At 37.6% G+C, this 16,604-nt stretch overlaps 3 protein-coding genes across 7 annotated transcripts; 2 read left to right on the top strand and 1 right to left on the bottom strand.

The window, feature by feature from the left end:
* The first annotated feature begins 1,691 nt into the window (after positions 1-1,691).
* LOC110423597 (spermidine copper dependent amine oxidase 1) lies at positions 1,692-8,450 on the top strand. Of its 2 annotated transcripts, XM_021437857.1 has the most exons (13): positions 1,692-1,880; positions 2,018-2,246; positions 2,844-2,953; positions 3,081-3,386; positions 3,864-3,976; positions 4,079-4,409; positions 4,496-4,711; positions 4,824-5,060; positions 5,392-5,577; positions 5,833-5,973; positions 6,754-7,022; positions 7,272-7,353; positions 7,975-8,450. In XM_021437857.1, the coding sequence occupies exons 2-13, from the start codon at positions 2,177-2,179 to the stop codon at positions 8,095-8,097; spliced, it is 2,184 nt and encodes a 727-aa protein (XP_021293532.1). In that variant the 5' UTR covers positions 1,692-1,880; positions 2,018-2,176; the 3' UTR covers positions 8,098-8,450. The 2 variants fall into 2 exon arrangements, with proteins under 2 accessions (XP_021293532.1, XP_021293531.1); XM_021437856.2 differs by having other exon boundaries at positions 1,692-2,246.
* Positions 8,451-9,150: 700 nt separating this feature from the next.
* On the top strand, positions 9,151-11,529 carry ARO4 (armadillo repeat only 4). Its single transcript, XM_021437858.2, has one exon. The coding sequence runs from the start codon at positions 9,422-9,424 to the stop codon at positions 11,270-11,272; it is 1,851 nt and encodes a 616-aa protein (XP_021293533.1). The 5' UTR covers positions 9,151-9,421; the 3' UTR covers positions 11,273-11,529.
* A 779-nt stretch (positions 11,530-12,308) lies between these two features.
* On the bottom strand, positions 12,309-15,305 carry LOC110423599 (F-box family protein). Of its 4 annotated transcripts, none has more exons than XM_021437862.1 (5): positions 14,652-15,305; positions 14,431-14,564; positions 14,143-14,325; positions 13,514-13,681; positions 12,309-12,528 (listed from the first exon to the last, which is right to left on the bottom strand). In XM_021437862.1, the coding sequence occupies exons 1-4, from the start codon at positions 15,169-15,171 to the stop codon at positions 13,514-13,516; spliced, it is 1,005 nt and encodes a 334-aa protein (XP_021293537.1). In that variant the 5' UTR covers positions 15,172-15,305; the 3' UTR covers positions 12,309-12,528. The 4 variants fall into 4 exon arrangements, with proteins under 4 accessions (XP_021293537.1, XP_021293538.1, XP_021293535.1 ...); XM_021437863.1 differs by lacking the exon at positions 12,309-12,528 and adding an exon at positions 12,594-12,839; XM_021437860.1 differs by lacking the exon at positions 12,309-12,528 and adding an exon at positions 12,594-13,031.
* Between the last annotated feature and the right edge of the window lie 1,299 nt (positions 15,306-16,604).

Below are 16,604 nucleotides of genomic sequence, written 5' to 3' on the forward strand. Positions count from 1 at the left end.
ATTTCTGAAATCATGGCTACAAAGTTTTTAGAAGCAGCACCATTTGAAGAAGTAATTTTCTTCTTCAATAATCAACATTCCCTTTTAAAATGTCCTGATTTTCTACAATGGAAGCATGTGCTTTTGTTCTTTCTTTTGAATTTCGTACCATTAGCAATTTGTTTGAACTTCTTTTTAGCAGGTTTAGTGGTCTATCTTTCCTCCACAACATGTACTTTGGCTTCACCAGAAACAGCAACTTGTTCTTGTTTCTTGTATTCCTCTTCAATTCGAAGATGATTTGTCAAAGCCTCAAGAGTTATTTCTTCCTTTTTGTGTTTCAGACTTCTTTTAAAGTCTTTCCATGATGGAGAAAGTTTGTCTATAATGGAGGATACAACTATAGTTTCATCTATTTTCATTATATTGTTTAAACTGATTAAGCATTTTTTCAATTTTCCGTAATTGTTCTATAACAAAACGTCCATCTACCATTTGAAAATTAATAAAGCGACTAACAAAAAATTTCTTACTTGTTGCATCTTCTGTCATATACTTGGCTTCCAGTTTCTCCCATAATTCTTTTGTAGTAGCCTCGTTCAAGTATGTGTCAAATAAGCCATCAGCCAAACCATTCAAAATGTGACCTTTGCACATAAAATCGGCATTGTCCCATTTTTGCCTCTCTCTCGTTGCAGCAACAAACTCATTTTCTCCTTCTTCTGGTCTAGGTGTCGTCAAAATATAGACAACTTTCAAGATTGATAATAGGAAATGCATCTTCTTCAACCATCTTAGAAAGTTACCGCCATCAAACGGATCTAATTTTATAAAGTCAGAAGCCAATTCTCTTAGTGTTCCGCTTGCAGCAGCCATTGTTAGAACTGGATTAAAACCTTAAGATTGTTAGAACACCAAACGAAAAAACTTAAAACTTGGCTTCAAGGCATGTATCAATGCCACTATCCTTAAGGTTTTATTCGCCCCCACTTGTAGTGTGCAAAAGAGTTACCGGCATATAAACCTCGAAGATACAATGTAGTTCAGTGATTGATGACGTTTTACACTGACAAAATCAATCCACTGAGCACTCACCAGAGTATAACAAGATTATCAAACTTCTATAATATTTTTTCTGCAGGAAAATAGTATAGAAGAAAACTTGAAAGATGTTGGAGGAAGAAGAAGAGAGATATTACTGTTTTTTTTTCTTGATGTACATTAGATAAGGATGATCCTCTTTTATAGGCATAAATGCATGTTCTCAATAGATATTATTTATGTCTATTTCAAAAAGTTACTCTTGTTGGTTTTTTTCAATAGACGTGGCTCTTTTCTTATTTTTGTTTTATTTTATTTTCAACAGAGATAACTCTTGTTTTGGTTTTAATTTCCAACAGTTACAATTTTCTTTCTATTTCGATATAAAATCATATTTTTTATTTGAAAATGTCTAACACTATATCCTATTCGAATCTTACCATTTTCAATCCCATCCTTCACGCTTTTCACTAGTATTTTGTTTATTCAAATTTCTACGGTTTAGTCAATTTTTGAATTCATTTAGTGATTACAATGAAGAAAACGAACAGAGGAATGAACAATACTCCCAGGAAGGAACTCCACTTTTGTTTTTCCCTTTGTCTTGTAGTAAAAGTCCATGCTCTGTCCGAAGGTGTCCTTTTATTTATAAAGCAAGCAAGCAAGCCAACCAAAGTACCAAAACTAGGCCCACTTCTCCTTTGTTTCCGTCTTAGTCTTTCACTTGAAAACCAATCCTCCTCTTTTTGTGTTAAACCGATCTGCAACTGCAACTGCAAGCAAAACCATTTTTCATTATCGTTTCCCATTCGGGTTGATCCGGGAAGCGAGAGAATAATACAAGGCTTTTCGAGTGAAAGGTTAGAAGCTCAGAATCAAAAAAGAAAACACGAAAACAGACGCTTAGTATTTGCTGTATGTCAGTAGAATACTATTGTGACGAATACTGCGGTGGATACGGTGAGGTTGCTAACCCTTTGCAATGGCCTCAACTCAGGAAAAGGCGACGCCTTGTTGCATTCCCAAAACCAACGACGACGTCAGCAAGAAGACCTCTTCTTCTTCTTCCTCCTCTACCGAGGTTTTGCAGAATTGGAGTCTTGCAGTCGGCTCTGGGCCTGTCCCGTCTGAGGATCCCATCCCAAAGACAGCCTCCATGGCAACCTTGATCCGCCCTGTTGAGCCCATCTCGGATCCATCCGCTGCTAAGATCGCTACCACCAAAGGTTTAAACTTTAAACACTGTTCAAAATAGTTGACTTATCTTTTTCTTCAGTGTAGTTGTATAATCCTACTTTTTTTCTTTGTTATGAATGCAATATTGCAAAATATTTGCCTGGTCTTTTTCCTCCTGGTTGTTTTGAGTTTGCAAGAAATTGGCAAGCTCTATTTACGAAAGCTATGTAGTTGATAAGATGAAGTCAAAGAAGGGAAGGTCTTTGTCTTTTTGGGTCCCAAGTAAGAATTTTGCATTTTTTTTCTTTAACTTCACAACATTTTCTTTGCTAGTAAACAAGATGTTTTTGATTTTCCTTCCTCTTCCTATATGCTTGTTTTTTAAATAAATAAATAAATATATGTATATATATAAATCGTTGTTATATTATTTCTTTGATGTCATGCATCTGAAGACGCTTGTGACTTGGTTTCATTTTATTTCTTCAAATTGATCGTCGAAGGAAACTATTATATAATACCCAAATTCCATAATTTACTACTAGTCTGCTATTGAGTTCTGAACTTAGCAGTTCTCTGTCAATCCTATCGGCTGGCATTATTTGGGTTATGTGTTTCCTGTAAAAATTGGTGATTTTGTTGCATAGGAATTTCAATCATGCCAAGGGCTCAAACCAGCCATCCTTTGGATCCATTGTCTGCTGCTGAAATCTCAGTGGCAGTGGCAACTGTGAGGGCAGCTGGCTCAACCCCTGAGGTAAAAAATTTTAAGCTATGTTTGACCTGAATTGTAGCTTCAATCTTTTATGCTATCATTTTAGTGAGAAATTCATTTAAGCTCTTTTTTCTATGGAAGAAATGAAATATTTGTTTTCTTTCTTTAGGTGAGAGATAGCATGCGCTTTATTGAAGTGGTTTTGGTAGAACCAGATAAGCATGTTGTTGCATTGGCAGATGCATATTTCTTCCCTCCTTTCCAGCCTTCATTACTTCCCAGGACAAGGGGTGGACCTCTCATTCCTAGTAAACTTCCTCCACGACAAGCAAGACTTGTTGTGTACAACAAAAGGTCCAATGAGACAAGTATATGGACTGTTGAGTTGTCAGAAGTTCATGCTGCAACTCGAGGAGGCCACCACAGGGGCAAAGTCATTTCATCTAAAGTTGTTCCAAATGTCCAACCTCCCATGGTAAATATGTGTTTTCTCTTTTAAGAATCTAAAAGTGATGCCATAGGTGCTGATTAATTGTGACTATAATTTAGACTGTGTCTCAAAGTTCTGTGTTGAAAGAACTTCCTTTGATTCAATTGGATTTTGTATAGCGGTTCTCATCAGGATCTATATGAAACCCCTTCTTTAGAATGCTAGTATTGTGTTCTTTTGACAAGGTCATGACTATCAACAGAAAGCCAGCAGGTGCAGACTACAGATGCACTCAGCAAAATTGGAATAGGTCCACCGTCCACAAAATGCTATCAGAACACTTTCTATAAGTGACCTAGTCTTGATATATGTTTGTTTAGTTATTTATATGGATTGGATACTGTTTGTTTAATTACCTGTTAATCTGTGTTGTGTTTGTCCCCTATTATGGTTTTTGCACCCAACATGCCTATAAATCTATAACTGCTATGTTTCGTCATCAACGTCCTTCTCAAATTATAGGATGCTATGGAATATGCTGAATGTGAAGCTGTTGTTAAGGACTTCCCTCCATTTCAAGAGGCAATGAAGAAGAGGGGCATTGAGGATATGGAACTTGTGATGGTTGATCCCTGGTCAGTGATCATATTTAGATTTCTTTCGCATGGATGTTCTATAAAATCATGTCCAAGTTTCTTACCCTTAAAACATGACAGTGCCTTGCCTTTTTCTTATAGGTGTGTGGGTTATCATAGCAATGCTGATGCTCCTAGCCGAAGACTTGCTAAACCACTTATCTTCTGCAGAACTGAGAGTGACTGCCCCATGGAAAATGGTTATGCTCGTCCAGTTGAGGGAATCCATGTCCTTGTTGACATGCAAAATATGGTGGTAATTGAATTTGAAGACCGTAAACTTGTTCCCCTTCCACCAGCTGATCCTTTAAGAAATTATACGGCTGGTGAAACACGGGGAGGTGTTGATCGGAGTGATGTGAAACCACTACAAATCAGTCAGCCTGAAGGTCCCAGTTTTCGTGTTAATGGGAAATTTATTGAATGGCAGAAGGTGCTTGCTTGTGAAACTATATTTATAAGTTTTATTAGTTCAACATGCTGCGGTAACATCAATTTGATTTTAATTTCTGGTTTCAGTGGAATTTCCGGATTGGTTTCACTCCTAGGGAGGGTCTGGTAATCTATTCTGTTGCTTATGTTGATGGTAATCGTGGTCGGAGACCTGTAGCCCATAGATTAAGTTTTGTTGAAATGGTGGTTCCTTATGGAGATCCAAATGATCCGCATTATAGGAAGAATGCATTTGACGCAGGAGAAGATGGGCTGGGTAAAAATGCACATTCTCTTAAAAAGGTTTGGCACTTCTTTTGTGGTTTTTGTTTTTATGTTAAAGTTTCATTTAGATCTTCCATTTCATTAATTTAAGTTGAAGTTCCCCTGATTTGCCTTAACTTATCTGTTGTAGGGTTGTGATTGTTTGGGATATATCAAGTACTTTGATGCTCATTTTACAAATTTCACTGGAGGTGTTGAAACAATTGAGAATTGTGTTTGTTTGCATGAAGAGGATCATGGGATCTTATGGAAGCATCAAGATTGGAGAACAGGTTTAGCGGAAGTTCGACGGTCAAGAAGGCTAACAGTGTCTTTTGTATGTACTGTGGCTAACTATGAGTATGGGTTTTTCTGGCATTTTTATCAGGCAAGTTGGTGTCTGCCGGGACTTTTTTTTGCTTTGCATGAATTGGCTATTATAAATGTCTTTGTTCTGATAAACTAATATCTCTTCTTAACTATTGGTGAGGCCTGCCCCTGGCTAATAAGGCAGGCTTCCTGAGTAGTAACAGTAGGAATATTTCAGTCCTTTCTTTTATTGGGTTGTCCTCGGAATGAGGGATGCTTGTAAATAGTCATATATATTTTTTTGTTCTATCTAATGGTCCGATGCCATCTTCTTCAGCTTTGCAATGGTAAATCTCCCCTCACTTTGAAAGTTGTGTTATTTAAAATTTTGATGATACATCTTGTTTTAGGATGGTAAAATTGAAGCTGAGGTTAAACTCACTGGGATTCTCAGCTTAGGAGCATTGCAGCCTGGTGAAACACGAAAATATGGCACCACTATTGCTCCTGGACTATATGCCCCTGTTCATCAACACTTTTTTGTGGCTCGCATGGACATGGCAGTTGATTGTAAACCTGGTGAAGCATTTAATCAAGTAAGTTGTGTTATTATTCCTTTATTATGCTTTGGCTCCTTTATTTCACTAACGAATGCTGTCTGTAATGCATCCTATGATAGTGTTATATTTGTCATAACATGTTCACGACAGTTGTAACTTAAATTTAAACTCGCACAAAAGTTAACAATGATCATCACAGTCTTTTCATTGTTGTTTGCTCCGTTAGCAAGAAAGTTAGGGTTTATTCAATGGAAGTTCATGGAATACTAAGAAATGTATACATTCTTACAGGTTGTTGAGGTGAATCTTAAAGTTGAAGAACCAGGGAAGGATAATGTTCATAATAATGCATTTTATGCTGAAGAGGAACTTCTCAGATCTGAACTGCAAGCAATGCGTGATTGTAATCCATTGAGTGCACGTCACTGGATTGTAAGTAATTTTTCCTACACTTCCTTGTCCAAATTGCAAGGATATGCGTTTTGAGTGGTATCTAGGGTTTTCAGAATGTTGTGTGCAAGGTGAGGTGTTATAATTGTTTGAGAGTTGCTTTACCATGAGTCCAGTGAGTTTGACTATTTTTTACTCTGAATCTTATCACCCATCAATTATCCAATAGAAATTTGTAACTTTCCAACTAAGCAGATCTTGTGAAAGAAATAGTTCTGACTTCTACACTTATGTAGAATGAGCAGAGCTTTCATATTGTCATTGCATTTAAAATAGTAGCTAGCATTTGGTAGTTGGGATTATATACAAGTTTCCAATAATCTAGATTGTGCGACCTTTGATGTTGCCATCAAGTTTAAAATGGGTACTAGCTTTTAGTTATTGAATTGTAACCATCTTATTGGTATTCCTTTTGATTGGGGCTTAGTATATAGGTTCCTTATGTTCCTTATTGTCTCTAAGATCTGATCAGTCAATGACTCTTACCAGTTATATGTTGGAGTCTTAAGTTTTTATGCCTTTGTTCTTGCATAAATTATGTATAAGAGCTCTCTTAGGCAGCTGGGTGCATGGATGCTAGCACATATCTATCCTCACTTTTGTTAATGATATGTTAAAAGAGTTCTTGTAATTTTGTATTATCTTATTTTGGTAGTGTAACAATTTGTGATTTTTGGCAATCTATTTGTCTATTTGGAACATGACTCCTCTTCTATACAGTTCAACAAATTCATCCCTCAACTGTACTTGCTATTTTCATAGGTTAGAAACACAAGAAATGTCAACAGGACTGGGCAGCTAACAGGTTTCAAACTAGTACCTGGTTCAAATTGTCTGCCACTGGCTGGCTCTGAGGCAAAATTTCTAAGACGTGCTGCTTTCTTGAAACATAACCTTTGGGTCACACCCTATGCACGTGAAGAAATGTATCCTGGAGGAGAGTTTCCCAATCAAAATCCACGTGTTGGGGAGGGGTTAGCTACATGGGTTAAGAAGGATCGGTCTTTGGAAGAAGCTGATATAGTTTTGTGGTTAGTATCTGACATATCTTTCTCTAAGGACTAAAGTGATCATTTATGTTTGAATTTAATAGAAAAATCACTTCAAATTACTTCATTTGCAGTCACCGGCATCTTGGTGTGTATCATGTATGTTTGCCTTTGGTATTATAATTTATCAAGTTTATCATCTAATATTAACCTATTTTTATTCAGAGAACAGGGTAGTTTAGAGCGAATCAATCTATTATGATATCTAATTATATTGGAAATTATGTCTAGGTATGTCTTTGGAGTGACACACATTCCTCGGTTGGAAGACTGGCCTGTCATGCCAGTGGAACGCATTGGTTTTATGCTCATGGTATGCACTCATCCTAATAGCATACATTCTGACAGACTTGACTGAATCTTCATAAAAGAATATATTCACATTTTTTTCCTGATAATTCTTAATTTTTACTCATGTTATTTTAATTAAGCGTTACACCATGTCATATGAGTTTAATGATTTTGTTTTATGGCCGATGTTTTTACTAGTTATTATTTACTGATATGAGACATATCATATGAGTTCACTCTCTGAGTTACCATGTATGTAGTTTGAAAATGCGTAGTCACCTTTGAGAATCATTTGTTATCTTGATAGGTTTGCGCTTTAAACATTATGTGTAAAATGAATAGCCTGCTCATGATAAGTGTTTGTGATTTTTTCGAGTTCCATCAAAAGCTTCTTAGCAGAGTGTAAGACGGGATGACGCATTTGAGCCCAATGCACATTTCTTTGACTGCCTTAGTATAGGATGGGAGTGATGGATTATCGTGTCCCACCCTTGCAATAGACTGCAAGAATGCATTTGAGCTTGCATAGTTGCTATTTGTGTTTGGAAATGTTATGCAGGAAAAACAAAACAAGTCCCAACACAATTTACAGCTTGATTGATAGAAGCACGATCTTTCTTATGGTTTGCTATTTGTAATGCAGCCACATGGTTTCTTTAACTGCTCGCCAGCGGTTGATGTTCCTCCTAGCGCAACTGATCTGGAGCTCAAGGACAATGACATTGCAACAAAGCCTATCCAAAACGGGATAATAGCTAAGCTCTGAATTGATCATTTGTATGATTATCCTCAGCAATATGTCGATGAGGGTCAAATAATTGAGCCATTGATCCTCATATTATTAGGTGCTAAAAAAGCATCTGAGTGCCGTACAGACTGCATCAGCATTCGTATTTGTATGTGCTTAAGGTTCACTAAATATTTGAACTGCCCTTGTATCCTAGTAAAAGCTATTGGAGGCCTTGCAACTGTCAGCAGCAAATTCAGCGAGTCCACCTCCAGTCTGCCATTGCAAAAATATATTCATAAATAATGTACTATCTTTTACTGCTACAGAAACATAATGTCCTACTCTGTACCTTTGAATAATAGAATTCTTGCCTGATTATGTTGTCTTCATGAAGATCCTTTTTTTAATGCTGATTGCGGTATTTTGCGGTGATCAAATTGGATCGTGTTGGGCTGCTTGACAAGGAAGACAGAGGCTGAGTTATGAAAAGATTACTTGATTTATAATTGCTAAATGAAAAGGACAAGACCTGTATTCCCCATTCCATTCAAGAGCGCGGAGGCTAATCTCATGCAAGGGTATTCTAAAGTGAAGAATCTATTTAAAATATTCAAATCTTATCTATTACAAGAGATTTGAAAAGTGACTGCGTCATACGTGGGAATGGATATTACCAGGAATAAAGATTACAGATGGAAAACCCTTTGCCCTTTGGGCTTTGGCTAGCAAATTTGCGTGGTCAACAATCAACAGGTCTTGGATTGCCATCGAAATGCCTTCGTCATCGTCATCTTCACAACAATGGTCCGGTCGGTCAACCACTGAGGAAGGGATCCCTTATAAATAAAAATAAATAAATAAATAAATAAATATGGCGTAACCTCCTCTGTCCGTTGGTAGTAAAATTAATTAATTGTACAAAATTGTGATTAGTAAAATAAATGACAAGGAAGGATGAATTTTCAGACTTGAGTCGGAATCGACGTTGAATTGACTCGTCATCTCCTTGCAACTTCTGGCTCTTTTCCTGGCTAGTTCCTCCTCGCACGCGCTTCATCCAAAGTGCAACTGTAACACTAATATAATTGTCATAAAACAACACAATTCCCAAGAAGCCTCAAGACTCCAAAACAAAAAAACGAAAAAAACGTCAGCTGCAGCTAACGTGACTAGACACAACAAACATGCGAAGAATGATCAAAGCTCCATCCTCAGTCCCCTCCTGACTCATCTCCAAAACAGCGCTAGATTTTCCCTCACACCCCCTGACTCACTCTTCACTCGCCCTCTGTGACTCACCTACAAAAACAGGAATACCAAGACAACTACTTTTTAATATTTTTTTTACCTGATTCAGTTGATGATGGGATCGGCGGAGGAGAAGCGTATAGAGGACGAGCTGTCCTATCCGATTTTGCTAGCGGAGCGAGTTCGCTCGGCGGCGGACGAAGCCAGGTCGTTTAAAGCCGAATGCGGGGAGGTTGCCAAGCAAGTGGATCGGCTTTCCCAAATGCTTCGAACCCTGGTCCGGTTCACCACCTCGGTTCAATCCCTCTACGAACGCCCGATTCGCCGGTTAATATCCGAGGTTTCCAAAAACCTAGAGCGAGCCCTCACTTCAGTCCGAAAGTGCAAGCGGCAGAGCATCTTGCGTCGAGTTGTGAGAATCACGAGCGCCACCGAGTTCCGCAAAGTGTTAAACCTTCTAGACGCTTCCATCGGCGACATGAAATGGCTCATGGGCGTCCTCGACACCGAAAACAACGGGACTTCGAGTGGAATCTTCCTTTCCCTTCCTCCAATCGCCAGCAACGACCCGATTATTTCGTGGGTGTGGTCTTACATCGCAACCGTCCAAATGGGCCAATTAACCGATCGCATCGAAGCCGCCTGCAACCTCGCTTCCCTCGCTCAAGACAACGACCGAAACAAAAAAATAACCGTCGAAGAAGGCGGCGTCCCTCCTTTACTAAAACTTCTGAAAGAAAGCTCCTCAACGGAAGCGCAAATCGCGGCGGCTAATGCGCTTTTTGTTTTGGCAAACGAGCACGAAAGAGTTAGGAGTATTGTTGATGAAATGGGGGTTCCAATTGTGGTGCAAGTGTTGGGAGATTCTCCTATGAAGGTTCAAATTCCGGTAGCGAAATTGGTGGCGAGAATGGCGGAGCATGATCCGGTGGCTCAAGAGGATTTCGCCAGAGAGAATGTGATTAGGCCGTTGGTGACTTTGTTGTCGTTTGAGACATTTGTGGAAGATTCCAGGACCCAGATGGGTAAGCAAAGCATTCATTCTATAGTTCAGATTAATAAAGAAATGGAGAAAAATTCTTCGATTGGGTCAAATTCGACGAATTATAGTTATCGACCCTATACCAATTCCTATTCTAATTTGCATATGGAAGGTAGTAGTAGGGGAGGGAATCATAGGAAAGAAAGGGAAAATGAGAAGCCTGAAGTGAAAATTCAGTTGAAAATTAATGGCGCTGAAGCTTTGTGGATGCTTGCTAAAGGGAGTGTTTCTAATAGTAGGAGGATAACTGAGACAAAAGGACTGCTTTGCCTGGCTAAGTTGGTGGAGAAGGAGCAAGGTGAATTACAGTATAATTGTTTGATGACAATAATGGAGATCACAGCTGCTGCCGAATCCAGTTCTGATCTTAGACGTGCGGCTTTTAAGACGAATTCACTTGCAGCTAAGGCTGTTATTGATCAGCTTTTGAGGATGATCAAGGAATTGGATACTCCTACATTGCAAATTGCTGCTATTAAATCAATTGGTTCATTAGCAAGGACTTTCCCAGCAAGGGAGACTCGAGTGATTGGTCCTTTGGTGACGCAGCTTGCAAATAAGGATCAACAAGTGGCAATGGAAGCTGCCATTGCATTGCAGAAGTTTGCATCTCCGGACAATTTTCTTTGTATGGACCATTCAAAATCGATAATTGAGTTCAATGGTGTTCCACCTTTGATGAGATTGCTTAGAAGTGAAATGACGCAGCTGCACGGAGTGATCCTGCTCTGCTACCTTGCTATACATTCCGGTGATAACGAGGCTTTAGAACAAGCTAGGGTTTTGACAGCCCTTGAGGGGGCAGACCGAACTGTGGTTGCACAACATCCTCATTTGAAAGAATTGGTGTCCAAGGCCATATATCACCTCAACCTTTATCACACTGGAGTCCATCCTCAGAGGCAATCCTATGCGCCTTGAATTTGCACCCTATATTTTTGTTAGGGGTATTGTTCTACTTTTCAGGTAGATTGGAAGGCAAGCTAATACGCATACACGGATAAACAAGATTTGGATCAGTTAGAAAAAAGAATAGTTTCATCAAAGTAGACAGGCTTCTGCTTAATCAAGTATACATTGTTCAAAATACCTTAGATGCTTTAATGCCTTTTTTTAGTGGTCAAATTGTTTGTGAATATTTTCATTTTTTGTTTATATGAAAATAGAGTTACTGATTCCTTCTTGTCTTCTCTACCATTTCTCTCTTTTCTCAACTTCTGTACTTCCTTGAGTGAAATTTTGAAATTCCCCATTTTCCACAAATCAGACTTGTTTTGAGACAATTCTTTTGGAAATTTGGTAAACTTATAAGAGTGCTCATCTGGCAATGAGAACTGCATTGGTCAATCATTTAAAAGCTCATTAAACAAAAACTACGATGCGATTTATCTACTGATATTCAGCCCTTTCAATTAGATGACATGGCTATGAAGGATTTTATATATACATATATCAACTATCCACCTATCATCATGTATTCATACTGCCACCACCTTCATCCTGTAAGTGCTGAACAATTAGCTAAGAATGATCATCTTTTTTTGATGGAAAATGGAAAATGGAAAATGAATCATTATGTTTGGAACCAGACTAACTCGTTCTGTATACGCTATCTTCTTCATCATCCTTCATTAGGGAAAGGAATGATCTAAATCAAATTTACCACTATATTTTAAATCAGTATCAAATTTTACCATTATACTTTAATTTCATTCTATTTTACTATTGTACTTTCCATTTTATTGATTTTTGAACATGAAAGTGACAAAATTGATTTAAAAAAAAACCTACCATGTGTAGTAACAAAATATTCACTGAAATATTTCAATTCCATTATTTTTTTTTTTTTCCAAAAGCAATGATCCTAAAACCATAGTAGCAAAATTTACCATTTGCATTAACAGATTACTTCATGAAATATGTCAATTTCATTACTTTTTGTTCAAAAATCAACAAATTGAAAACACAATGATAAAATTTAATAAAATTGAAGTAGAATGATAAAATCAATATTGAATCCTTATATATATTGGCAAACTTCACCTTAACCCGGGAAAGGGTAAGAGTCTTCGTTTAGGCATATTTTGTGCGGAGTGGCCATCTGGTCCAATGACCACGAGTGTCTAGACAGCCCAAGTGCCCAACAACTTCAATGCTTCCCGAAGGGACTCCATGGGCTGCGCCGATATTTGAATAATCAAGAACAAACAATATTTTTTAAAAAAAAAATTGGAAGTGAAAATAGAACAAGAGGAAGAAACAACCATCCAATAGATTCATCGCCACTGTTCCAACTCCAAACCAAAAAAATCCCTTCCTAATGAAGAAAGGGTATCTATGATGTCATAGATCACCAAACTTGTTTTGCACTAATAGATCTTGTAGCACAGCCAATACAATATCCTGATGTAGCAATCTCAAACACAAATGTCTTACCATCAATTGTTACCGATCCAACATTTCATGGCCACAATCATCTGCAACATTGCTGATCACGTGTGCATGAAAGGAAGTTAAAACTCGTAACACGTTCTCCCATTGCTGATATTCATATATACCAAGTGTTTGAAACCTCAAAGCCACTTCCTACCCCCACACCCTCAACAAGGAAAGAGAATAGGAAGACAAAAGTGAACCAAAACTCTCTTTTCTCTTCACCCCTTCCCCTATAAACATTTTCCTGATAGTTGATGCAAAGCTGTTAAAATAACTTATCAACCTTCAAATAAAGAAAAGAGATGCTAACTATTTGGTAGTCATTAACAAGATATGAGTGTCATATTTTTTTCTGTTTTAGAAGATACAGTTGAAACAGGTGACCTGAAAAAGTAAAATGGTTATTGAGGAAATAACCTAATTGTAGACACCTAAGCTAGCCAAACCTTCCTTAAATAAGTAGGCTTAGAGCCCAAATTCCCTTTCCTCCAATGTAAGAATTGAAACGTAAAAGGTTGATATTCTTTAGTGATGTTGTTTTTTCATTTTGGCTGGTAAAAGGCACAAATGTTAATAAAAGATTAAAGACACTGGAAGCAAAAGCAAAACAGCAACAACATCTATATATTTATAACTTTGTCACTTGTCAAGCATAAGACAAAAAACAAAAGGAAAGAAGCAATATCAGGAGTATATGAGAAAGTTCAGTAAACAGCCTAGACATACTCAGCGAGATGAAGGTAAAGCATGCCAATTGTCAGCAAGAAGCATGGCACGGTCACGAGAAGTTGCTGAGAGTTGCTGGAGAATTACATTTTTGACATGAGTTGCAGCCGTTTCACCAGAACGTGTAGCAAGTTCAAGGTACACAACAGCTTTCATCATTTCCCCTTCCTGCCCAAGTATTATATCAAAATCCACATCAGCTTAGATTGCAAACATACAACATTATCAGCACACAAACATACCATTGAGAAGAGAGAGAATGATCATACAGACAAAAAATGCCAGACTCATCAAGAAACAATCTTGCGTATTATATCTTTCTCTTAACAACTACAAACCCCAGCCCCCCTGCCAAAAAAATAAATAAATATATATATAAACCTTTGTTTTCCTTCATTCATATATTCCCATTTTACTTGGATATGTCTTAAGCTCAGCCAAAGTTTTGTTTTCCTTCATTCATATTTCCTCAATTTCCTTCAACATGCCTTGAGCTAAGGCAAATCAAAGCCAACAACTTTCTGCTATTACTATATACCAAGCTTGTGCATCAGAAATATTATATTCATTTTATACAAGGTATTATGGTTGTTTATACTTATAAACAAAAGTATAAGAACGAGACATACAGAAAATAGAGCAAGTCCATGCTCAAATTGAGCTTTGCTATGACCACGATCAGCAGCCCTCTTCATCCACTTCCTTGCTTGTCTACGACTATGTGACAAACCTTCCCCAAATGTATAACAAAGCGAAGTATTGTACATTGCACGCACATATCCACCTTCAGCAGCTTTTAGATACCATCTAGCCTGAGTATCATCAATAAGCAACAAAGCAAATCCCATCATCCCAATTCTCAAAACGAGAAGTTCACTATGAATACAATTAAAATGGGTAAGTAAAGAACTCCATACAGCTTCCTGAAGATTTCGATCCACCACAAGACCTTGATGCAGGCAAAGTGCCAGCTGGTATTGAGCTCGAATATGGCCCCCAACTGAAGCTTCATGCAACCATTTTATAGCTTCCTTATGCTTTTGAGGTTGAGCTGCGAGACAAAATTAATTTTAAACCGTACGACATTAAATAATGAGCTAAGATTTGAGGAAAAGTTTATTGATTTTGACAGCAATACCGTGCAAGTATGAAATTCCGAGATTGCACTGTCCAGCAGGGTCGCCAAGGGCAGCGGCTTTCTGATAAAGAGCAATTGCCTCTTCCTTTTGACCCCTTTCCCAGTAAATAAGCCCTGCATCGACCATAGCCAGAGTAGAGCCACGTGCAGCGCCTTTCAAGAATGAGTCGAGAGCTTTTTCCAAGTTGCGTCGAAAACCGCCTCGACCGTGCTTGAAACGCTTCCCATAACGCAGCAGCACCATCGCTTCCCTCAACGGCCGCAGCGCGTCCCTCCACGACTTGCACACCAGCGACGCCGCAAGAAGATTCGGGAAATTAAACGGCGATGCGATTTTCGTTAACATGTCGAAAGGGAGAGCCGAGAAATCAGGACCGTCGGTTGGGGATAACGACAGTTTTGAAATGAATTTGGAACGCCTGGATAATTTGGTCTTCCCTTCTCCATTGCTAGGTTTCGACAACGGAAAAGCAGTGAATCGAGAGCCATCGGATCGATCTGGCCATGTTTTTTGCTCCATGTTGCCGCTCCACTTTCCCCAGCTCCCACTGAAAGGGTCATTTGCAGCAAGACATTTTTTCTTTTTTTAAGTTACAAAGAAAATAAAATGAAAGAAATCTTCATTCCAAGCAAAAGAAATCTGGTGGCAAATGCTTGTAGTGTGACGTGACGCCTCTTTAATTAAGAACAAAATAGCCCGACACGTGGCACCTGTTAACCGACGTTAAGATATTTCTGTTAGTGGCCAGGGCTAGAGTTTTCTTTTGCGTCAGTGGCAAGGGCTGGGCAAGGTAAGCCGAGCTCGTCACACTTTAAACACTCGTCAATTGGGAAATATAAAATTGTTTAAATGGGGCATCAATTTCAAATCAAGTAATATATATTTTTTAAAAGCATATTTTATTCTTTCACCATCCGTCTAATGTCATCACAAATCTTAACCTAAATGATAAAAGATTTTAGTGACGTAGAAATTCTGATGCGTAAAAACTCACTGTCTACTTGAAAAAAAATTCCCAACACCAAAAGCCACAAGCAGCAAGGATCCATCACAGCCTTAACAGCATTAACAGCCTTGTATGATTGCATCAAGTTCATGTATGTTTACTTTGCCTTTTTTATGAAATTATTTTGGAGAAAAAAAAAGAAATGTAAATTAGGCTTAAATAAGATGTAAAATATAAATTCAAGGTAAGATAAAACTGAAACCAAAAAAACAAAAAAAAGTTTTGAAAAGAAACTTAACTTTATTTTGGGGTTTTTCTTAGATTCAACTTAATAATAATTATGAATTGATCTTCTATAAGCCAGGCAAATACCAATTAACAAATAGAAATAACTATTATCTGTTAACAAATAATTCTAAACAAGAGATAATATAAAATAAATATACTAAGATAATAAACATATTGAGTGGATATAAATCCAACTAGCTATTTAACCTTCAGTCCTGAAAGAGAATTACACATCCCGCACGCTCCCCTTTAGAATCACCCTCATCCTCAAGGGTCAAAACTTGAAAGGCCTTTATATATAAAACTTTATCATCTTTCTATTGTAATCAATTTTCTCTTGAACCTTTACTTTCGTCTATTTAAACTCTTATGTGTGTGTGTGTATCGGGGGGGGCATTTGAGGATTTTTTTAGTTCTAATTTAGATTAATTATTCTTACAAGATAATTTTATTTTCTTTTAAAATTCAACTATCAAGAATGTATGACCACATGATAATATGTCTTTTAGAGTTAGTCGATTCGTTAAGTCAAAAAGTCAACAATTTTCTATTTTTGTTAATTAGGTTAAGTTTAGCAATTATTCTTGTAATCAAGTTTCTAGGTTCTTTCTGTAAAATGTATATTGGTGACTTGTAATCATTCTTGAAGAAATAATACAATCAATTTAGTTTATTTCATTACTCAATCTTATTTAGTATACAAACGATTCGATTAGGA

The sequence above is a fragment of the Theobroma umbraticum genome, unplaced genomic scaffold, assembly GCF_002168275.2.
Source record: "Theobroma umbraticum cultivar Fairchild unplaced genomic scaffold, ASM216827v3 scaffold_20.0, whole genome shotgun sequence".
NCBI lineage: Eukaryota > Viridiplantae > Streptophyta > Magnoliopsida > Malvales > Malvaceae > Theobroma > Theobroma umbraticum.